The 23,876-nt window shown below is 42.4% G+C and overlaps 2 protein-coding genes across 5 annotated transcripts; one reads left to right on the top strand and one right to left on the bottom strand.

Moving 5' to 3' along the window:
- Window positions 1-3,889, top strand: si:ch73-54f23.4 (zinc-binding protein A33). 2 transcript variants are annotated; one of them, XM_040030158.1, is made up of 7 exons: window positions 3-227; window positions 412-520; window positions 707-802; window positions 975-1,208; window positions 1,695-1,717; window positions 1,873-1,988; window positions 2,077-3,889. In XM_040030158.1, the coding sequence occupies exons 2-7, from the start codon at window positions 455-457 to the stop codon at window positions 2,628-2,630; spliced, it is 1,089 nt and encodes a 362-aa protein (XP_039886092.1). In that variant the 5' UTR covers window positions 3-227; window positions 412-454; the 3' UTR covers window positions 2,631-3,889. The 2 variants fall into 2 exon arrangements, with proteins under 2 accessions (XP_039886093.1, XP_039886092.1); XM_040030159.1 differs by having other exon boundaries at window positions 1-520.
- Window positions 3,468-23,705, bottom strand: si:dkeyp-77h1.4. 3 transcript variants are annotated; one of them, XM_040030151.1, is made up of 11 exons: window positions 23,433-23,705; window positions 17,534-17,599; window positions 17,338-17,358; window positions 16,955-17,230; window positions 11,707-11,827; window positions 11,405-11,580; window positions 11,028-11,170; window positions 10,000-10,147; window positions 9,013-9,194; window positions 8,820-8,912; window positions 3,468-8,106 (listed from the first exon to the last, which is right to left on the bottom strand). In XM_040030151.1, exons 1-11 carry the CDS (start codon window positions 23,461-23,463, stop codon window positions 7,423-7,425), a joined length of 1,941 nt encoding a protein of 646 aa, XP_039886085.1. In that variant the 5' UTR covers window positions 23,464-23,705; the 3' UTR covers window positions 3,468-7,422. The 3 variants fall into 3 exon arrangements, with proteins under 3 accessions (XP_039886085.1, XP_039886088.1, XP_039886087.1); XM_040030154.1 differs by lacking the exon at window positions 23,433-23,705 and adding an exon at window positions 21,625-22,895; XM_040030153.1 differs by lacking the exon at window positions 23,433-23,705 and adding an exon at window positions 17,711-19,039.
- Between the last annotated feature and the right edge of the window lie 171 nt (window positions 23,706-23,876).

Here is a 23,876-nt window from a genome sequence, read left to right as displayed (position 1 = left end):
ACTGGCAGACAGAAATAGACTCCTCTGTGTCTGCTGCCATAAATCGCTGCTGCCAACCACCCAGCCAGCCAGCCAGCAAGCCCTCCTGGCAGCTCCAGTCATCTGCCTCTCTCCCACCCCTCCATTTCTTCCCTTACTTTTAATGGAGCCATATTTTCTCGAGTCAGGCTGTGGCTGCTGATCTGTGCTTGTTAATACGTTTCCTCTTGTTAATTTTCTGCTTGGATGTACGTCCTCGTTGCTCTAATAGTCTGACTGTATCTCACTGTTGTTCTCGTTGTACTGGCATGTGTGTTTTCCCTCTCTCGCTCCTTTGCTCTCCCTCCCCATATTGATGTGTTTGTGCTGTATGTCATTAATTTTGTTTCTCTCCTTCTAACTCCATCTTTCGCTCTTATTTCAATTTCACAGAGGTCTTTTTGTTCCTGCTCTGTCCTATACACAGAAAACTGGAATGTACCAAAACCACACTAAAGACACCAACAACAACTGCCAAAAAAGCCTTCTCTGTGGTCAAAAGGTAAGCTTCGAGTTCTATGGTTTCCACCTGCTGCTGTGTTTGGAACAGTTGAGAGCAGATACATTACCTCTTGAACGTTCTTTATTTTTAGCTTCCTGTTTTTTTAAACTGTTTGCAGTAGGATTCCTGTTCTCTTTGTATTTTATCTGCAAGGTTATGTCTCCTTTGTGTGTGTGTGTGTTACAGGAAAAGCTCATCCAGGCTATTAAAAGAATCAAGCATGAGGTAGATGAGTGCAGAGAAGCAGAAAGAGAGACATACATAGAATCAGTGGAAGTAGAGGTACCATCCCCGCCTTATTCATTATCTTTTATCTCTTTTTACACACAATTATTTCAGTTTATTGCAGACTAATTGAGTGTGCTGAAGCCAGCATTGGTTAAACACAGAAACCCTTCAGTTTGACCTACACACTACATTTTTTTCTTTCCATTTCCCCTGATTTATCTTTCAGAACAGGTTTGATGACCTAGAAAGGGAAATCAGAGCAGAGTTTCAGAACCTCCACCGCTTCCTGGATGAGGAGGAGTGGAGGGACCTGGAGCGACTGAGGAGGGAGAGACAGAAGCAACTGAAACAGCTGAAGGAGAGAGAGAAGAAGATAGCGGGGCAAGGGCGAGACCTGGAAAAAGCCATCGCAGTGCTCAACAACAAGCTGACTGAGGAGGACAGTCCTAAGCTGATCAAAGTGAGGAAGAGTGTCACTGAATAAGAAGACACGACGTGTGATTGTTAATTAAACTTGGGCTTTTATGAACTTGACTCTAATTATACTCTGCAAAGCTGTGGTGTGTTGATAGGCAGGGTTTATGTGTGTGGTGAGGAGCAGCAGCAATACAGTGCTTTATCTAGAGCCACTGTTTTCCACCCTGCTCCTTTGACACACTCGCCTTAGAGTAAAAATAACTTTCTATAATTGTTCATCCTCTTTAAACACTTTCACAGTTAGAGCATGCTTGTTTACAAAGGGCCACCCTTACACAACACCACTTTACTGGCACTTATTTGATCAATAAGTATTACATTAGATTCGATTGATTTGATTAAAAAGCAGTTTCTCATTTAGAAAACAAAAGCCCAAACAGCAGACCCGTGTCCAAATGCAAAGCTTTCTATGAGAAAAGTGCTCTGTTATGTTGTTTTAACTAATCAAGGCTGAATTCTTTTCTTGTAGGAAATTCAAGATCTCATTAAAAGGTACGTTTTCTCAATAGCGTGACTTTAGTAAATAATCTGAATCTTGACATTGCCTCTTAACTCATTTATCCTGTGTGTATGGACGTTTAGGATCTGTGAGACTGTCTTAGAGATGGACCTCCTACCATTTAGTCCTTCCCTCTGTGTCCTAACAGATCTCAGGTCAGCTTTGTTCTCCCAGCGGAGGTGGACACAGAGGTTCGCTCTGGCCAGTTTGTCGGTCCCATCCAGTACAGAATATGGAAACACATGAAAAGCTGCCTCTACCCAAGTATTTCCATACAGCATCATTCATTCGATGCAATACACATGTGAATAAGCAGCATCAGTCACTGTCCTCAATCTGTTTCTGTTTCTAGATATTACATCAGTGACCTTTGACCCTGAAACAGCACACCCGAATCTGACTCTCTCCCAGTCCTGCACTTCAGTTTGGTTCTATGAGGATAAAGACACAAAAGACTTCCAGGCCAACCCGCGGCAGTTTCACTATTACTACTGCTTGCTGGGCCGTGAGGGCTTCACCACAGGGCGACACTACTGGGAGATCGAGGTTGGGAGCAAGACGGCGTGGAGGCTGGGTGTGGCAAGAGAAGACGTCCCAAGAGGGGAGATGTCTGCCACAGGCACCTCCAATGGCCTGTGGACCTTGGCACTGAAGAGCGGCTCTATCCTAGCCTGCACTGACCCAGACCCGATAAAGATCAAGGTGTCGCTCTGCCTCGTCCGCATTGGCGTGTTCTTGGACTGTGAAAAGGAGGAGGTGACTTTTTATAATGCCCTTACCATGGCACCAATCTACACCTTCTCCATGGGCACTGTGGAGGTTCCTCTGTTTCCCTTCTACAACCCATGTGACACAGATTATGGAAAGAATACGGCACCACTGAACATCTTTATCCCTTCCCTATAAGAAGCTGTTCAGCTGGAACCGAACATTAAGACATTTGCAGAATTAATTCCCAATGATTTCATCATGATTTTTCATTTTTAAAGCACCTCTCCAACTGGATTACTTAACATCTTACTCAAAAGTATAATAGCTAGATTAGTCAAAAATAAAATTAATAGTGTCTCTCATTTTAAGAAGAAGAAAGTCCCTCTCATTGATTATGCACTTATTTCCTGGTAAAAGAGGGTATAAATGGAAAAATTCAGTTTATGAAATAAACACAGGTCACTGCTTCTGTAACTTTCCTTCACTCTTTAAGGTTGTCATTTGCAGCCAACCTGGAGCTTCAGGATCCACAGCAGGTGTAAGCAGAGCTGTGATGTTCTTACCTTTGGCCTACATATAAATAGCTCTGTGTCCTGTGTCCTGGGGCAGCTATGGAAGCTCAAAACGCACCAGAGGGGATTAATGTGGTCAGAAAGTGACACGTGTTCCCCACAACAAATCACGGCTGGCATTGTGTGAGATCTCCGCTTGGTGGGATAGCCCTGAGACGGCACTGTCCTTCTGAAAGGTTGTTAATCGCAGAGAAAGAAAAACTAAGACAGCAAGGCAGCAGATGTCATAATCTTTTGTTTATTCTTAGTATTCCTTTAGACATGAAATAAAGATATTGTCTTTACAAAACATCTGTGTGAAGTGTTGTGCAAAAAGGGAGTACAGAGAGAGAGAGAGAGACCATGTGAGACATCACACCACAACCAGGCCAGGAGCAGGAATTAGAGAGGATCAGAGCTGAGACAACTCACATAGTGCAAGGAGTACCAGTGGTCTTAAAAGTGGTGGTGTTTTTTTTTCTTCTCTAATCAGAGGTGGGTATGAAACCACAATCCCTCTGGCACCAATTAGCTGTAATAACTCTTCCTTCCACTCACCGTCTGCCTCTCTCACACTCATAGTCACTCTAAGTGGCTTTCTATTGCAATCACTGACAGCACACAGTAGTGGCGTTGTGTGGAAATGCAGTTTTAGCCACCTCTCATTAACCACTCACAACAACATAACCCAAACCCACACAAAGCTTTGTCATTCATCTGCTGCTATCATGAACTCACTCACAAACTCCAAACTAACCCATAGACACTGTAAATGGAAACACGCTTTGCTTGTATGCTGCCTACAATTAAATCAGACTCTTTTCATCTCTTTTAGAGCCCAACCAACAAAAGAGTTTAAAGACCGGAAGCAATACTTGGTGATTTAAAAATGCTTTTTTCTTTCAGACATCAATCATAAACAGATTTCCCCAACATTTGTCCATTTGTCATGTGTGGCTATATATATATATATATATATATATATATATATATATATATATATATATATATATATATATATATCTTGAGTTGGATCAGCTTTTTTTGCGTTCTAAACGTTGATCCTTCAATGTGCTATTTACCAGAAGGCTACCAGATGCTGACAGCTGGTTGCAAAAAGGCATAAGGTCCTATAGAAGTCTATAGGAAAACAGCTTTCTGGGTTGACCTCTGTAAACACTTTCCTGCTGATTTTATGACTCAGTCACAGATTTTGAGTAATACTGAAGAAAAATCTTTCTGGTGATATGTCGGTCAGGCTCTAATCACTTTGATCACACACATTTCTTTCACATTAACACATCTTAGGTTAGCCGGCAATTTTTGCTTTGTTCATTCAGGTGTGCAAACTGCATATTCTGGATCAGTGAACATTCTCCTCACTAAAAAGGTGCCATTAGGATGCGGCTAACGACAGAGCACAGGCCAACTATCCAATATACATTTTAGGCACTAAAACAAAGACAAAGAGTCACTTGAATATCTCAGAGTTACAATACGTTTTTACAATATTCTTGTGGCTTCCATCACATTCACACTCATGATTTAAAACACTGCACTTTTTGTTTTTTTCTCTTCACACTGCAAGACGACTGAAGCAGGCACATGGATACTTTGCTCACAACAAATGGAGAAGCACACATAAGAGTTTCCTTTCTGTACAAACTCCCTGTGCATAGATTCAGCACACACTCGCTCATATATCACACGCACACTTATAGATACGTGCATCATAGGCATACGGACTTTAAAACGCACACAAAGATGGCGACATTAAAAACACCACTCCTGTATTCGCGCACACTGACACAACGTCTGGACGATAGAAGCGGAACGTGTCGTGGGCATGCTGCAGTCAATGCTGTAAATGACACTGGTTAAACATTATTAATATGTAAATAGTGTGAGAGATACGGTGTGCTGACAGCAGCGGATAATAACTGGTCTAAAATGGGCTAATACAGTCTCGATGGGAATTTACAATATTTGGAAGTTGATTTAGTTCAATACATTAGTGAATATTAGTATATATAGTATGTGTGTGTATATTTATATAATTATATATATATATATTTATATATTAGATTTAAGTTTGTAGAGAAATTTAAATGATTTTCTTTTTTAATATTAAGTATGACACATTAAAAACATTCAGCCTCATGGTGGGGAGGGGGTTACACTTGCATACACATGCAGTATTTACAAGGCTGGAGTCCATGTTTGCGTTTTACATGTGTGTGTTTGTATCTGTGTGTATTTATATGAAGAGCTTTGTTAGTACTGCCAAATAGCGTTGTGGTTCCCACACAGATCCAGGCTGGAGAGCAGGCGTATACGTCTTTGTACACATATTACATTAAAAGACCTTTGTCCATGTGTAATACATCTGACTTATTGACGCTGTTAACCCATCTAATGCTGAGGCACCTTGAGTTTATTTTTGTATTTTTGTATTTTGTATTTTTTGTAATTTTAGTTTATTTATTCTGTTGCTCTTGGTATCAAATCTGACATCTAAATCGAGCTCATTTTATGGCTTTTTCAGATGCTGACAAAACACCTCATATTCATTTACTCATAAGAAAACTCTTTTAGTAAGGAAAGCTATAAAGAAAGGCCAGCTGACTGTATACGGATCTACTTTTAGTTTCCCTACATTCCTCTGACCATTTGATCCAACATGCTTTTTTTGATGTACACACTGTCAGTGTGTACATCAAACACTGACAGTCACTGGTTTGCCACTGGTCAGTTAAAACATGAAGTAGGGACGTGCACATTAAAACGAACCTGCACACCTCCTCTTTACCATAAGTACCAAAAGAGTTTCAGCTGAAATTGCATTGACTGGACGTCCTGAATACCAGGTCAGCTCAACACAGACAGTGTCATGGATTTGGTGAAGGCTTCATACTGCTGGTTTTTGAAGCCAGTGAGGCATAAATATTTAGTTTCTGCCAAGTTTTACAGCATTTATGTAAGCGAGCAAAAACGAAAGCAAGCAAATGAAAGCAGAATGAGGGAGAAGAAGAAAGGGCCGTGAGGATAAAGAAAGGAAGGAGAAGTGAAAGACCTCCACTGAGGCTAAAATCCCCTCTACATAATGCATGATTACCTCCGAATTAGTCTCGCAGTTTTCATTTGTGACGACATGGGGTGAAATACAAAAAATGCTGAGGAATTTGTTTTTTCAAAAGTCCCTGGATCCAGATTTGGATGACATTCAATAACTGATCACTTCTACGACGGACCAAGCCCAGCTCTTTTAAAACTGTCACATGAATCCACTAATACCTTTTGTAAATTAATCAGTCAACCAAATCAGTCATATAGCCTCCTTGGTGGTCGTAGTAACAAAAAAAGAAGAATGAACAGGGGCAAAGAAGAAAAGAAGGTGGTGATAACGGCAGAAAAAGAGCAAAAGAATCATGCTCTAACTATGTGAACTTACCACACACTTTGATTTTATATTTCATACTGCAGGCACGGGGTGGTCCCTTTAAGCTGCTGGAAGTTTTAGCTGTTGTGAGTTTCCCATTAAATTGTAAGAGTGCTGGGATTTTTATGGAGCTATGGGGAAATCCAGATCAAAGACAATAAAGTGGATGATCCGGACTTGAGGGATCAGCCCGCAAAACACAATTTAATCGTCTGAAATTTCCACTGGGAGTGTGAATCTCAATCTCAAAGACTAGAAATAATGTGGTTAGTATTTTTAGTATAAGTGTGTGTGCGTGTGTGGTTAATGTGATAATGCACTGCGGATGTTTCTAGAGGACTGGCTCAAGTGAATGAAATCCAAAATTGAGCTATGTATAAAACTTCACCAGCAGTGTGATCTGATGGGCTTTTTAGTTCATTTAGATGATATCGGTGCCATCACATATTTTAGGAGGCTTAAGATGACACCAGCTGAAAGATTTTATCTGCTTCATCCATGTGCTGTTCATGTGCTGCTAGAGGAACAAGCGTCGAAATGGGAAATGATGGTTAGTTAGGGTCAAATAAGCTGTTGTAGTGAGTTGTTTCAATGAAATGTCGTAAACCTTGCAGGATACTTTAGAAAAAGACCTCATGTGGAGTAAACATTTTAGTTGTAAACTCTGCAAAGGATTGAACTTGCAGTTTGGCAGTTTAACTTTAAAAATGAACAGAAAAACAAGGCTGCGAGGCGTGTACAACTAAAATGTTTAACAATCAAAAGCCATGTTATGTGAATTGTTTCTGAGCCAGAAAGTCTCAGAGGTTTAAGTGTTAGTTACAGATAAGTGAGATTATCAAGGTAATACTGTGTTCAGGCATTAGACATGTTAAATCGAGGTCCTCGCCCCAGCTGCAGTGGTTTCCTCATCATTTGGTAAGGGGTGTTCGATTGTCTACAGTAGTGGTGAGCGGTGGACAAGATCTGTGGGGCTTCCTTTGTGTTTTTGCACTTCTCAGGTGGTAGTAGTTGAATCCTCAGCTACGGTGCCATCTTTGCCTGCCTCCAATATGGCACCACTAGCTTTCAGCTCCACTTCAGGGGTTTTAGGAGCGACTGCTTTTGGAGCTGAGCCTTTGATAATATCGGCGTGATCCGGGCTCAGTTTGGAATCCGGTCCAGGTTCGGGCGTGCCGTTGGTAATTGGTTCTGGTGTGGTTGGCTTGGGGTGCTCAGGGGTGGGAGTAAGGGCACTCTTACTATCAGGTGTTGGAGTGGTGGCTTTGGGAACAGCTGGTTTAGGCTCTGGGCTTGGGCTGGGCGCAGGTTTTTTATCGGCTTGGGGTTCTGGGCTTGGGGCTGGACTAGGTTTAACAGCTGCTCCTTTGGGCACATCCAACTTTTCCTCCGCAGGTTTATCAGGAGTTTTCTTGGTCTCCAGGGCTGGGGTCACTTTAGTTTCAGGTACAGGACTGGGCTTAATTTCCACAGCTGGTGGAGCACTTGGCTTGGATTCGGCAGCAGGCGGAGGACTTGGTTTGGTTTCAGGAGCAATAGAAATGCTTACAGCCTCAGAGTCAGGGATTTGATCAGGGGCCTCAGTGTCAGTGTCCAGGGGGAGAGCAGTGTTAAAGCCAACGCCGGAGTCACTGGTCTCTAGATTACCAACTCCAACTTCTTTAGAGGAAACCTCGAGACCCTGAGGGTAGGAAGACAAGGTCAAGCAAGTTTGTTTGTGTCTATTAACAACAAATTGATTCAAAGTTGCATTCGATATAAAAAGGGGACATAAAAAGGCACATATACAAAAGATTTAAAACCACAAAGTAAACTGGAAGATAATAATAAGCTAAAATCGAATAAAATAGGAGAGTACATGTCACAGCGAAGCTACAGTGCAATGCAAGGTTTTAACAAATGTAACTTAAGGTAAGGTGTAAAATGCAGTGGCAAAGAAATGTTTTCAGCCTTGATTTAAAAGAACAGAGTTTGGGCAGACCTCAGGTTTTCTGGGAGATAGTTCGAGAGATGTGGCGCATAAAAACAGCAAAGCTCAAAGATGCTTTGACATGTTTGGCTGTTTGTTTGCTTGACCTATCCCAAAAGACCTGAGGAGTCAGAACGACTCATGACACAGCAGCACATCAGAAAAGTATTTTGGCCCTGAATCATTCAAGCCTTTGAAAATCATAGTGATAGTGTAAAATCCATTCTTCGTCAGATAGGAAGCCACTGCAAAAATCGGAGACCTGGACTGACGTGATCCGCTTTCTCGATCTTAGTGGGGACTCTAGCAGTAGCGTTCTGAATAAGCTGCGACTCTCTGTAAACGCTTAGAACAGCATAAGAGTTGAGACATCATTAGAAACCTCAGTGACTCAGTTTTAAGTGGGAAATAACACATTTCCTTACTTTAATATCCACCTCAGTGCTCTGTGACTTCTCCGTGTTGTCAGCCTGGGAATGCTTGGATTCCTCACTCATTTTGGTGATGTTCTTGACCACCTTTGAAGACGTACACAGAGCAGAACTTGTCATTATATCCGAGCACACTCTATCCTTATGCTCTTCATCACATCGTCAGTAGTGTATTTTTTTCTCCAACCTGTCTGAAGGCCTCTCCTTCCTCCTCTTTTCCAGCGTTCTGGGCAATCTTCTCCAGGGCGGCAGCCCTCTTGGCCCTTTTCTTCACTTTGATCAGACAGGACAGCAGGCAGACCAGCAGAAGGAAAGCCAGCAGGCCCAGCAGGGCTATGATGGCCACATACAGTGTCTCCAGCTTATAGGCTACAAGGACACACGGCAGAAAAGAGATATTAATATTTCAACCGACTTCTCATTGATGTGTTGAAATTCTATTGCATACAGAAAACAAATTCCAGAAGTTTTCAGCCCTCATTACTTCACAGGTACAGGAGACGGCCACATGACATTTTAAGGGCTGAATTGCACATTTAATTTTAAAAAGCTTAAATGGCTTAAATTCACAATCTAAGCAAAAATGAGCAAAAATGTATTGCCTATGGTGTAGAATAGACTTATTGTTCTCCGATAATTCACTGGAGAAAAGTTTTAAAAGATTATATTTTGGGTAAACTTTAAAGGGTCATACCATCATGTGGAAGAGGTGGCTGGTCAAAACAGGGTAAGGCATATGAAATGTCTAATTTCTACATTTTTTAAGCATTTTTACTTTTATTAAACACTTGTAAAATTAAGATCACATCCACGGTTAACCATTTATGCTCCCTTTCACACCTATGGTCGACCTAGAATTACTAACTGACATAACAGTCATCCAAAGACAGTCTTCACAGTCTTCTAATTTAAAGTCATGTTAGAAATGTTATCATTGAGGGCTTTAAAATTCAGGAAAATAAGGCGAATCAAAAAACACCAAATTTGAATTTACACATTTTGAACTTGAATTTTGAAGCTAACATTTTGCATGACTTTAAACAAATCAGCTCCCTTTGTAGGGTTCAGCTAGGGGGATTTTTCAGATCCAGTGCATTTTAGATGGAATGACCTTTTACCAGCATAAACAGCAATGCAACCCAGTCTATTAGTGTTTTCCCCACTCCTTGCTTACGTTTCATTTCCAAGAAGACAGTAGACACAGTGAAATTCTGTAGGTCCTTAATCGTGAACAGGCCTTCATCTTTATCATTGACGTCATCCAGAATGACCAGTGAGCCCTCCAGAGACAGACGGTTCTCGAAACCCAGCTCTGTTTGGGCCTACCGTGAAAAAACAAACATTTTTACACTTGGCATCAAATACAGAAATCCTGATTAGAGCAATAAACATTAAACATGAATGACTGATGAGAAATGGAATACAAACCTATTCATACTGACTGATACAAGGATTTAGCTCTTAAGTAACATAAACAACACACACAGTCTGTTAGAAGCATTTATCAGCTATAAAACAGCCTGAACTTCAGCACAGGCACTTAGAAAAGCTGCAATTACTCAGCAGGTTGCAAATAATGAGAAGAAGAATATGGGCAAATGTCATAAACAACAAGGCACACATAATTACAATAGCAGTTATAAAATTTGCTTTTACAATATGTTTGAAAAATGAATGCTTTTTAATGCTTTTGTGCATAATAATATGTATATATTTTTATATTATACACCACAATATAGGGTATTTGTAAATGACTGCTAGTGTGTAGATACAATACCTGTGGATAAAAAATAATCAGCCGCAGCTTTTAATCTTTGAATTCAGGTGTATAAAATCAAGGACCGACTCGCGCAGTCTGCCTTTACATATAGAGTGAATATAAATCCCATTAATCATGTTGTATTAATACCTATGTATTAGCTCAGTTTTAATTATTAAAGTTAAAGCCAACCTGTTAACATTATTAAATTAAAGTGGATGTTTATGCTCATTTCATGCTCTGCTCCATATTTTTTGGTATGAATCTTACTTCAAAATAATCCTTATTTATCTGATACTCAAAGGGCAGCCACTTAGACTTAGACACTTAAAATCAGCATCCACATTTGTAACAGTATATGGCAGAAAACAAGGAACAGAAATGACGTACAAAAATGAAAGAGTCATAGCTGGACTATAGTGGAGGAAAAAGGCTCTAATTACAGGTGTAAATTCTCCTTTGTCCAGCAGCAGGCGCAGTGTGGAGTCACTCTTGGGGCTGTAGTAGAGGTACACCAAGGAGCTGTTGAGTATCAGGTTGATCTTCAGTTTGTTACCGCGTTGCAGTTTCACAAACTCTTTGTGCTCTGAGACACAAAGAGGCAGAAAAGAAGGAGGGACATTTGATAAATAAATCACAAGTCTGTTTACAGCTCCATGGATCATCTGAAATGCATCAGCCCGCAGGAGCCCATTAATGTTTCCGTCTTTAAAAAGCCATTATGGCAGCAGGGGAAGAGGGGGGGGTTAGAAGCTCATTTAAAGCAAGCCAAGTGTAGGAGAAGAACATAGGCATGAGGTGTCTTCATATGTGCTCTCACCTTTGACATTGAGACAGACTTTCCGTTCAATACCACCTTTGTCATCCCTGACAGTGTAGCTACCCTCATCTGCATCTGTAACACCGCTGAGGGTGACATAAGGACCACCGGTGCTGATGCGACCCTGATAGCGCTCCGGTGATGTCCCTGCAGCAGTCAGCACCACCAAACCTGGTCTGCAGGAGGGAAAGTCAAAGAGGAGGAGCTTTTTCTCAACCTTTCCTGTTACCTCTGTCTCACTGAATGTACATCAATGTTGCAAAATGTCATTACATATTCTCTTGGGTTAAAATATCACCTACCTAAATGTCTCCCTGGCCTCTGTAGCTCTGGGTCTGTATTCAAGGGTGATGGGAGGATTCACCCCCGACAAATGAATACTGAATTTGTCTCCATATTTGACCATCTGCTCAACGGAGCAATCTAGAAGATAAAAGCGGAGAAAAAAACACTTGATTAAGTGGACAGAAAACTGTCTGAAATTTTCACAGAGATGAGCAGAGACAGAGTGACAGTTTATTTGACAAGGGAGTAAAAAAGAACAGGAAGGATGATGTGACAGATGCTGCAAAAAGAGGACAAAGGATCCAAAAATATCAGAGTTACAGGAATGAAGGGGAAGTAATACAAACCAAATAAAGTGAAAGACAGTAAAGACGAGATAACGACAGGACACCAGCAGGCGGGGAAGGAGAGCGGAGTGGGTTGGTGGTAAAAGAGCTGCATAATTACTGCAGGGCAGCTTCACTCTCTACACACAAACACACACATACCTCTTCATCACTTGATTTCACATTTACTCTCAACATATGGTACACAGCGCTGCGCTACGGTCGCTTTTATCAATATTGGGTTTGAGCCCACCACTCCTGCTCCCAGCCCAAAATGCCTTCTTCACATTTGTGTGCAAGTCTAATCTCTACAGAGTCAACATTGCTGCAACTTGTAATTCTCACAGGACAAACAGGATGTGCTAACAGTAGGTTTATTAAGCTGCTGAAATTATTATTGAAAGCACAAGTAGTAGCAACAGCGAGATATACCTAGTATCAAAAATCTGTATTAAAGGTATTTAGTGGGGATAAGGAGGCGTGTCTGTCTGTGTTTTGGAAATATTAACAAATTGTATGTGACTAATCGCCTTTGACGATGTTCAGATGCTGTTTTAGAGCACTAGTAAAAACATGCAGTAATTGTTTTCTGCGTGACTTTATCGGTCTCTCACATCATCGTGGAGGAATTTGGCCCACTATTCTTTACAGTGTTGCTTCAGAGCATTGAGGTTTGTTGGCATTCATTTATGCACCGCAGTACTTTAATAACATTGAGGTCAGGACATTGACCGGGCCATTGCAACAGCTTGATTCTTTTCTTTTTCAGCCATTCTGTTGCAGATTTGCAGCTGTGCTTGGGATCGTCGACCTGTTGCTTGACCCAAGCTTCACCTAAGCTTTAGCTATCAAACAGATTGACTTTAGGGAACTTTGGTATACAGAGGAGTTCATGGTCAGCTCAATGACTGCAAGGTGCCCAGGTCCTCTACCAGCAACATAAACCCAAATCATCATCCCTCCACCACCGTGCTTGAAAGTTGGCACGAGGTGTGTTTTGATTAGATGCCACTGCAAACCAAAGCCATGCTGCCGTGTTCTTTGTAGAGATAAAAGGCTTTCCCCTGGCAACCCTTCCAAACAAGCCATAATTGTTCAGTCTCTTTCAATTGTACTTCATGAAGTTTAACATTTAACATGCTAACTAACCGAGGCCTGTACAATCTGAGATGTAGCTCTTGGGTTTTTTGGAGTGTCTCCGACCTTGGAGTGAACTTGTTGAAGCTTGCTCTCTTGAGAAAATTGGCAACTTTTAACTCCGGATCCGAGCTGGCCGAGTGAGATCTCGAGGGAGAACAAAGGGAAGCGGAGGCGGCCTAGAGGGAAGCGAGCCGGCGTCAGGAACAGGCTGAGAGCTCGTGCACACCGCACACCTCTGCCTAGCATCCTGCTCGCCAACGTCCAGTCACTGGAGAACAAGCTTGACGACCTCAGGGCCAGGATAAAGTTCCAGAGAGACATTCGGGACTGCAATCTCCTCTGCTTCACCGAGACATGGCTGAACCCAGCGGTGCCGGACCACGCCATCCAGCCGGCCGAGTTCTTCTCGGTTCACCGCATGGACAGGACACGGGACTCGGGGAAGTCAAGGGGAGGCGGCGTGTGTTTAATGGTGAACAACAACTGGTGCAACAGTGCGAACGTTGTTCCTCTCACACGCTCCTGCACACCAAATCTGGAACTACTGTCCATCATGTGTCGTCCTTTTTATCTACCTCGGGAATTTACATCGGTCATTGTAAGTGCCGTTTATATTCCACCACAAGCGGACACGGTCACCGCCTTATGCGAGCTGCATGAGGCACTCACACAGCACCAGACACAACACCGGGACGCTGCGCTTATTGTGACGGGGGACTTTAATAGCGCCAACCTCAAACGCGCAGCGCCGAACTTTTATCAACACATCACCTGCCCCACCAGAGGTGAAAGGACACTGGACCACTGCTACACTACGGTCAAGGACGGCTACAAGGCACAATCCCGCCCCCCGTTTGGCAAATCTGATCACGCCGCCATTTTCCTCATGCCAAAATACAAACAAAGGCTGAAACAGGAAGTTCCGGTTCAGAGGAAGGTCGCGCGCTGGACGGACCAATCGGTGGCCGCGTTACAGGACGCACTCGATGACGCAGACTGGGACATGTTCAGGAACAGCTCCGACGATGACGTCAACGTGTTTACGGAAGCGGTTGTGGGATTCATCGGGAAACTAGCGGATGATACCGTGGAGACAAAGACTATCACAACGTTTCCCAACCAGAAGCCGTGGGTGGATAAAACCATCCGCGACGCTCTGAGATCCCGCACCGCTGCCTACAACACGGGACTCATGACGGGGGACATGGACCCGTACAAAGCCGCGTCATATAACGTGCGGAGGGCGGTGAAAGAGGCGAAGCAGCGCTACGGGAGGAAACTAGAGTCACAACTCCAACAGAGTGACTCTAGGAGCCTGTGGCGGGGACTAAGGACAATAACGGACTATAAAGCACCAACAACCGGTATGACGAACGCGGCCGTGACTCTGGCAGACGAGCTGAACACTTTCTATGCTCGCTTCGAGGCTGCAGCTAAGGTCTCCAACAATGCTAGTGTTAGCGGCGCTAACGGCTGCAGACAGGAAGATACTGCCAGCACCGGAAACGTGCTCGTCATCTCCGAGCATGAAGTAAGGAGAGCCTTCAAGAGAGTGAACACCAGGAAAGCAGCAGGACCAGACGGCATCCCAGGTCGTATCCTAAGAGACTGCGCATACCAGCTAGCTCCTGTGTTCACTGAGATATTCAACATCTCTTTATCTCAGTCGGTGATCCCCACATGCTTCAAAGAGTCCATCATTGTTCCTGTCCCGAAGAAACCCCACCCTGCTTCTCTCAATGACTATCGCCCTGTAGCCCTCACCTCAGTAGTGATGAAGTGCTTTGAACGCCTGGTCAGAGACTTCATCATTTCTTCACTACCAGACACACTGGACCCACTACAGTTCGCTTACCGTCCAAATCGTTCCACAGACGATGCCATCTCTCATCTCCTCCACACATCACTCACTCACTTGGACACTAGAAGGGGGAATTATGTTAAAATGCTCTTCATAGACTACAGCTCTGCATTTAACACCATAATTCCCTCCACACTCACCACCAAGCTGGAGCATCTGGGACTCAGCTCATCTATGTGTCAGTGGATCTCCAACTTCCTAACTGGCAGACCACAGGCAGTAAGGATGGGCGGACATGTCTCAGCCTCCACCACTCTCAGCACTGGAGCACCCCAGGGGTGTGTTCTGAGCCCCCTGCTGTACTCTTTGTACACATATGACTGTGTGGCCACTACCAGCTCCACCACCATCATCAAGTTTGCTGACGACACCGTCGTGGTGGGCCTGATCTCTGATAACAACGAGACGGCCTACCTGAAGGAGATTAGGAATCTGGAGAACTGGTGCCAGAGGAACAACCTCCTTCTAAACGTCAGTAAGACAAAGGAGCTGATAGTGGACTTCAGCACTAAGCAGGAGAGGAACTACCAGACCCCCGTCATCAACGAGTGCCCAGTGGAGAGAGTGGACAGCTTCAAATACCTCGGAGTTCACATCACGCAGGACCTGTCATGGTCCTGTCACATCAACACCGTGGTGAAAAAGGCCCGACAGCGTCTCTACCACCTCAGACGCTTGAGAGACTTCCAACTGCCCTCCAAGGTGCTCAGGAACTTTTACTCGTGCACCATAGAGAGCATCCTGGCGGGAAACATCTTAACCTGGTTCGGGAACAGCACCATGCAGGACAGACGAGCTCTACAGAGGGTTGTGCGGTCAGCTGAGCGCACCATCCGTTCCGAGCTCCCTGACCTGCACTCAATCTACAGCAGGCGGTGCTGGACCAAGGCCAGGAAGATCGTGAAGGACCTCAGCCATCCCAACAACAGACTGTTCTCTCTGTTGAGGTCAGGAAAGCGATTCCGCTCCCTGAAGACCAACACAGAGAGACTGAGGAGGAGCTTCTTCCCGCAGGCGATACGGTCTCTCAATCACACCACCACACAGTACTGACCCACACATATGGTTCTTACACACACACTGGACTTTCTGGACTTTGTTTTTGCACAACACTGGTCACTATATTCTTCATTTCCGGTTAATACTTGTACAGCTGCTGTTATTGTGTATATATTTATTTATATTTAGATTTCTTCATACATTCTTATATAGTTCTATATTGTGTATTGTGTATTTTGTTGTACAGTTATTTTATTTTCAACTTTAATTTATATATTTTATCTTATTCTTCCCAGTTAAATTTACCCTTCATTCTAATTTGTGTTGTACAGTTATTTCATTTTTAACCTTAATTTATATTTTATTCCTTCCTAGTTAAATTTACCCTTTTTAATTTTTCTTTTTAATTTTTTCATATTTATTTCCTATCTTATTCATAGCCTTTCCTTTTTTTGTTTTCTTTGGGTCACGAGCAGTTGTCCAAGCATTTCACTGCATATCGTACTGTGTATGACTGTGTACGTGACAAATAAAATTTGAATTTGAATTTGAATTTGAACTGGCTTGACTTTTTTCCACTTGTGAATAATCTTTCTCACTAATAAACCTCAGAATGCTTGTCTGATGTCTTTCCTCCATGGCAGTGTGTTAATCACCTGGATGCTGCAGACCTGCAAACTTCTGCCTTCGTAGAAGCGTTCACACTTACTGATGATCAGTTAATCAAGTGCATGTGATTAGTAGCAGCTTGGTGTTACTCACCGTCTTAATTCCTAATCAAGTATCAATTATGTTATTATATCAATTGTGACAATCAATTATGTGATTATTACTGTATTTGTAAAAATACAGTAAAAAATAGTATTTAATTTAGGTGTGATTTTGTGGGTTTTTAGGAATTCTGTCACCATGTTTAATGTGTGTCTTTTTATTCTGTACCTCGGACTGTAAGCGACATGCGTTTGACATCGTCTGGCTTCTCTAGATTCTTCACGGTGTACACGCCCTCATCTCCCTCACCCACAGCTTCTATAAGGAGATGGGTGTTGCTGCGGTCGAGTTTAGGCCGACTGTGGACCACTTTGCCTTCCCTCATCAGGTGCACATCCTTTGACCGAGGAGCAGACTTGTTATGAAACGTGACCTCCACATTTTGGGAGGGTAGTAGGATGTGGAAATCCTCTCCGTGGAATAAGGTGTAAGATTCCTCATCAGCTGGTTTTTATGGTGGATAAAGCAAAGAAACAAACAAACATTAGAGTAAAAGCTCACAATATATATATGAGACAAATCAAAAAGTATCTCTCAGACACACGTTTTACCTTTTAAGGGGGCAGAAAGAGCTGCAAACAAAGACAAAAGAGCATTAGAGTTAAACTGATATGAATAATATTTTACAACCTTTTCATCAGTTAAACTTAAATAAAAACTTCTAATTCCTCTTATAGCATAAAATGTACTAATATAACATCTAATTGCATGTCTTGTCAAAACAAACCATGCTGACAATGGCCTTACCCGTGGTGACCAGAAGGCTAAGCACGATCACTCTGAATGTCCCCATGATAGTCGATTCTTTAGCGTCTGGAAAGAAAAGGGAAGATTAATTATCTTCAGATTAAATCACAATAAAAGCCAAAGGTACTTATTTTCCTTCATACTTGAACATAGTTTATATTTAAGTAGGAAAATTACTTGGATATCATGAAAACCCATTAAGTTCAGTGCCTCAAACAGGAAACATCTAAAAACAGAAAATCAACAAGACAATGATGATTTTTACGAGACCCTGTGGAGGTTTACAGCACTGCTCAGTTGATATTGATGGTTTGAATGGCTGGCTTTCATGCCGACACATCAGAAGCAACACAACAGGGGGCTGCAGCAAAAATAACCATCCTATGGTGTTTGAAAGCCCAGGAGGACCAGGAGGAAACACCTGCAGTGACCACAGCTTGACAGTGCAGCGTTTAGTAGCACACTAGCTATATACTTTAAAAAGATCATGATAAATTGAAATGTGTACATCTTTGACCTCATAATATATGTATGACCTTGTTTAATTATTTATGTAAAAGAACGTCTTTTGAACCTCTACGCAATACCTCTAAGGCTGAAAGTGCCTTTCCTCTCTTTTATCTTATTCTGTACAGGTAAAGACTTAAATTAGAAAAGATCTAACCGTCCAAAAAAACTGTCTGCGAAGAAGAGACTGTATGCAGGGGCTTTTGGAGTCCCTTCATTTTCTTGGTTCTAATTACAGGTTTTACACAAAATTGGTGCTTGAAATGCAACTTTTGCTGACAAAATAGGATATAATAGCACACAGTTCTGTATAAAAAAGTCTTGAGCCACCCTTTTTTTCAGATCTCAAGTTATTTCATTGGTTTTAGTTAGGCTACTTAACACGTATCCTATGACTCAACCCAAGGATAAAAAAGGCCTAACTCAAGGGATTAGCCAGTGTTGTGTCTCAACATTACAATGTAATAAAGATAATAATAAATGATAGCTATAATAAATAATTTGTTCCCATTTCTTTAATTTTAATCCATAAAACAGCTTATTGCAGCATGACAATGATCCCTAACTCACTGCCAATGCACTAAAAGTATACCTGGGTAGATATCAGTCATTGATTGGCCTCCCCAGAGCCTGGATCTCAATCTCACTGAAGCAATGTGAGGTCGCTGTGACGGAAAACAGCACAGAAGGCAGCCAACATCCAAAGAAAAGCTTTTAATGTCCTTCAATAATCTGGAGAACCCTTCCACAAGACTACTTAAAGAAATTATAAGAAAGTTTGCCTAAGAGAGTTCAGGCTGTATTATACACTGAATTTCACTTTCAAGCCTTTTGCAATTCTACTGAAGTACTAAATGACAATTTATGTTTCAATAAATTATTGCCCTTTTTTGTATTTTTGAAGCAAACCATAGAGCACTGAGGGGTTGTTCGAGATTTCTGCTCAGTACTGTACATAAGCTTTAAATCTGGGTTTTAGGTTTATGTTTTAAAGCTTTTCTTAAACCTGCAAAAAGAAAGACGCTGCACTGCAACTTCAAGAAAAACGCTGCACTGCAAAAAGAAAAACGCTGCAAAAAGAAAGACGCTGCACTGCAACTTCAAGAAAAACGCTGCACTGCAAAAAGAAAAACGCTGCAAAAGCACACAAAGCACAACGGAAATAGGAAAAAAGACAACGGAAATGTTCCTGGGGAGACAATAACCCGACGGACCAGTTGCACGAACCAAAACAAGCTGTCTTTTTTTTTTTTTTTTTTTACCAAAACAAGCTGTCTGTCACTACCCGATCCGTACCGGAAACCCGATCGGTCACCCGCATGCGCAGGGGTTTTCTTCTTCTTCTGTTCGTTTAATGGCAGTTTACTCCCCAGTGTACGAGGATACCGCCACCTGCTGACTGAGCTAGTGAACCCTATTGTAAACTGAATTAGCGTCATCACAAACGTGTGTTACATTTGATTTAGTGATAATCGAGTGTGTTTATGCTTGTCTGTGTGGAGAGGATTGTTGGAATAGTGATGATGATGTCCGCTATCACTGTCAATTGCCAGTAAACACTTCATCTGGCTGATGAACCTTCACGTGACATATTATAAAGTCTGTATTATTAACTCTGTCATTAGGCACCATTCTTCTTATTTGACGGTGCTGTTGTTCAATCGGGGAACGCTCTCTGTTGAGGAGAAAAGAAAAACTTTGTTGCGGTTACGGATTATCCATTGTTTAAATGTCCCGGTAGTCAAAAAGGCTGTTGAGAAATGCTAGGAGCTAAATGGGTGCTAACCGTGTCATTCAAATATATTGAATGTCGCAATGTTGGCAAAGAGAGGAAGTGACGTAAGATTTGCGCATGCGGGGTACCGTGCAACTGGTCCGTCGGGTTATTGTCTCCCCAGGAACATTTCCGTTGTCTTTTTTCCTATTTCCGTTGTGCTTTGTGTGCTTTTGCAGCGCTTTTCTTTTTGCAGCGTTTTTCTTTTTGCAGTGCAGCGTTTTTCTTGAAGTTGCAGTGCAGCGTCTTTCTTTTTGCAGCGTTTTCCTTTTTGCAGCATTTTTCTTTTTGCAAGTGTTTTCTGAAGTTGCAGTCCGTTTGGCCTCTCAGGGCCACCGTAGGTAGTCTGACCTGAAGAGAGGCTCTTTCTTGTTAGGAATATGTAAATATTTATGAGGCCCAGATGTCTTTGGGTCAGTTTCAAGAGCTGCTCATTAATAACATCCCCGAATGTCTGAATGTGACCACAGTATAAAGGTGATCTGGGTAACAGTTCGACTGGTTTTCCCATAGGAATTTAAAAAAAAAAAAAAGGTCTCTGTTGTGGAAGAATTCAGCTGAAACACTGAAGGGATTATTGTGATGTGAAGTGCCTTCTGCTACACAGAGGCAGCACATCAAGACAGTTTGTGCAAAAGAGATTTTTGCTGCAGTTTCATTTACAAAGCCCAGGAGGGGCCTGGGAGGGAACACCTGCAGTGCTCACAGTCACACTTAGCAGCAGATAATAAACATGCAGTAAGGATTAAAGTGTCGTTTTGTAACACTGCAGACATCACAAGACATCCCGTTCCTGCTGGAAGTGATGAAGCACGCAGCCATCTTCACACAGTCTATTAGGCTGATCGTGTATTTCCGGTATGCCGGCCATCTAACTGGCTTTGGAGAATATATTTCTTCAAAGCCAAATACTAAAAAGGCTCTCGTTGTTCCTTATTATTTAATTACAGTAATTAGCATTTCACAGTGTATTAATCTGACAACCAGAACTGCTGTTACCCAGAAGGCCTCATGCAACCCTCTGCAGTGTGTCTGCCACATTCTCACACAGCACTCTGGGCAGAAAGCCTAAAAGCCCACTGATTTTATTGTATCTGAAATAAAATATGGAACAGAGCTGCGTCACACAGAACACTGTCTCATGGCAAATGAATAAGTGGTGTCCATTCATCACTAAAACTCAAATTACACTGTAATTGTATAACAACAGTCCCCATCTTTGTTTTTTTCTGCTTGAACCCTTTGTTTGAAGCTGCTGCATCATGCACTGACTGTGACATCTAACTAAAAGAAACCAGACTGACCCTTGAAGAAGTCAGTATTTAATTAATCCAGCAATCCGAGACGTAGGATTGGTTGGCTGTGAAGAGAACGAAAGGGGAACCGTTTGTCCATCTGTTTGCCTCAGCAGTTGGTCTCAGGGAGTCGCAACGGACAATCAGGATATGTGAACCAAAAAAATAAAAAATCTTGTTGTTTTTTTTTAGCGTTTGAAGCGAAACATGAGAAGACGAGGCCTGCTTCACTGAGCATGAACATGCATGCACATGACAACACGGCCATTAAGCTATAATATAATCTTATTTATACACTGCCCTGTGGGATGCCAACATAGGCACAGACTAGCATGCCATCTGCCACCCTTGCCTGACTTTCTCTCTCCTTTCCCCAAGCTTCATTCAGTCTTCGTTCCACCTCACTGGCCTCTCCGCTCAGTCTCCTTCTGTTTTTTCTTCTGTTTTCTCACTTCTGTCACAATTTTCGCATCTACAGATATTACCTTCTACCACCGTGACCTTGTTCAACTCACCCTGTCCTCTTCAGCTGCCTTCTTTAACTTTCTGTGCTTCTGTTTGACAGCTTGGTGTCATTTCTCAGTGTCTCTCCGTTACATTTTGTGTTCTCACTATGACTTTTCTCAACCCGAATCCCATGCCTCCTGTCTCAGGGCAGCTGTTTCATTTGCCACTTTCTCTGAATTTTCTCTGGCTCTCTCTCACTCTCTCTCTTATCGTGTCTCTTTTATCCTCTCCTCCTCCTTATCTTATATAATCCAAGCCAATGCATCCCACTCTGAAATCAAAGCCCGTGCCTGTTCCTTCAAACGCCAAACTCCCCGCTTACGGAGACACAGTCAGATCTTTGTCCATGGCCTTTAAAGAGGCGGAAATGCCTTCAGTGACTGCAAATGTGGGGCAACTACAAAGCAAACTCTGTCTTTAACCTCCATCATTTCTCCTTCATTTTCACTTAACTCGTTTTTGTTGCACGGGGAACACGGGGTCACGTCCCCCTCGTGCTGAGTAGGCAAGCTAGCTTAAGCTCAAGTGAGCTCAAGCAGGTTTACACAGAAGTACGTACTGCACCATGCCTTCACAGAGCTTGGCATTTATAAATCATGAGGCATCAAAGAAAGAAAGAAAGAAAGAAGTATTGTTGCATCAAGAGACACGTGTGGGAGTGAATGAAAATGGTGCATTTGATTGCATCATACGTCAAAAACGAGCTTGGAGGTTTCCCCTTCACCAAAAGAAAGAATGGTGAAACATCACTGCAGATCTCCTCTTGTTGAAAAAGAAAACAAAACAAATTCAAAGATCTCGTCCAAGTGAAATCAGAGAGTATCATTTTTGTACCATTTAGTAGAGGAAGCCTGTAGCAGCTGACAACCTATTTTCTTACAAAGCTCGCTGCAGTGAACTAAAGGATGAGACAGGTTTCCACCATATTGCTTGCACCTGTCAGATTCATTAAAATCAATGGACATGAGGGAGGAGCGGGGAGGTGGAGGAGGAGGGAGCTGGTGGAGCTATGTGCAGCATTGACAAACATGGTAGGAGAGGTGATGAAAGAAAAGATGTGAGATATATTCATGCTTAAGATGAAATAATTGTGCAGTGATAGAAAAAAAATGACTGGTTGGATTTGTTGGGTGTTGATGCTGTGCAGCAATGGCCACAGTTTATGAGCAGGACTGCAGGCAGAGGCAAGGCAGAGACAGCCTGTAGGCCAAGGCTTCCTCTGAGAAATGAAGCTATAAACCAAGCTTTTAAGTCTTAACAGAACATTTACCCAATAGACCAAACAACTAGTACCATGAGACACTAAAATAAATATATCTATATAATTTCCATATAATGATTATATTACCAGCAATAATGAAATCAATCAAGTATGTATTTGTGTTAAACCTGCTTAGATGAGCCTGCGTGTTGTTAAAAACGAACATTTCCCATCCACAATTTACATTTCTGAAATTTTTTTGAATTTTAATTTAAACAAGATGAGTAATATATATATATATATATATATATATATATATATATATATATATATATATATATATATATATATATTGAAAACAATAAATATCCACAAAGCCCGAGCTCCACGCCGGGACCGTTTAACAGGTAACATATTTTCACACCTCTCCTCGTTCCCAGTAAAGCGTGCAGTTGGTGATAAACCCCGCAGCTCGGAGTCTTATCAGCCACCTCAGAGCCGGGACAGCGCATCAGGCAAAAAACTGCAGAATTTAACCCGTCACGTACCGGCCACGTTTAAGGCACACATCCGTACATGTATGTGAAGAAAAACGGCGCTCTGCAGCGCACTTACCTTTGAGTGGCCGGCTGGAGCTGTGGTGCATTCACGGAGCAGACTGTCGGGATGCTTTCAGAGGTGAAAATCTGTGCGGACGTCGCCTGATTTCTCCCTCGTCGTCTCCCTCCCTTGCAACCTCGCCCCCCTCAAGAGCAGCACTTCACGACTCGGGCTCAACATTTGGAAGATGTTCAGAATATGTCGGGCTCTGCTCCCTCTCGGAGCCACTCGACTCGTGTCGGGAAACACCGGACACCCTTCGTCCGCGAGATACCTATGGTCATCTGACAGCTAGGGGGGGTATTTAACGAGGTACCAGCCAGGTGATACACGAGGATACCGATAGAGCACAAAGCTGCTTATTGCACAGCATTGTCCACTACACATTCCTGTACATATACTTATCCACTTTAATGTCATTATTAATGTTTTTACTGCATTTAGTAAGCTTTTAAAAAA

This window comes from Simochromis diagramma, unplaced genomic scaffold, assembly GCF_900408965.1.
Source record: "Simochromis diagramma unplaced genomic scaffold, fSimDia1.1 OVJJ01000361.1, whole genome shotgun sequence".
NCBI classification, from domain to species: domain Eukaryota; kingdom Metazoa; phylum Chordata; class Actinopteri; order Cichliformes; family Cichlidae; genus Simochromis; species Simochromis diagramma.
The sequence above is the reverse complement of the archived record's forward strand: the minus strand, read 5'-3'. Positions and strand labels throughout refer to the sequence as shown.

Bases quoted from the DNA above. Each gene is read 5' to 3' on its own strand.
- si:ch73-54f23.4 (XM_040030159.1), top strand. From the start codon at position 455: ATGTACCAAAACCACACTAAAGACACCAACAACAACTGCCAAAAAAGC. The intron at 1,718-1,872 runs GTACGTTTTCTC...GTGTCCTAACAG, and splicing joins ATTCAAGATCTCATTAAAAG to ATCTCAGGTCAGCTTTGTTC. The intron at 1,989-2,076 runs GTATTTCCATAC...TTCTGTTTCTAG, and splicing joins GAAAAGCTGCCTCTACCCAA to ATATTACATCAGTGACCTTT.
- si:dkeyp-77h1.4 (XM_040030151.1), bottom strand. From the start codon at position 23,463: ATGCACCACAGCTCCAGCCGGCCACTCAAAG. The intron at 17,359-17,533 runs GTAAGGCCATTG...CTTTGTTTGCAG, and splicing joins TAGCCTTCTGGTCACCACGG to CTCTTTCTGCCCCCTTAAAA. The intron at 9,195-9,999 runs GTAAGCAAGGAG...GTGTCCTTGTAG, and splicing joins TGTCTTCTTGGAAATGAAAC to CCTATAAGCTGGAGACACTG.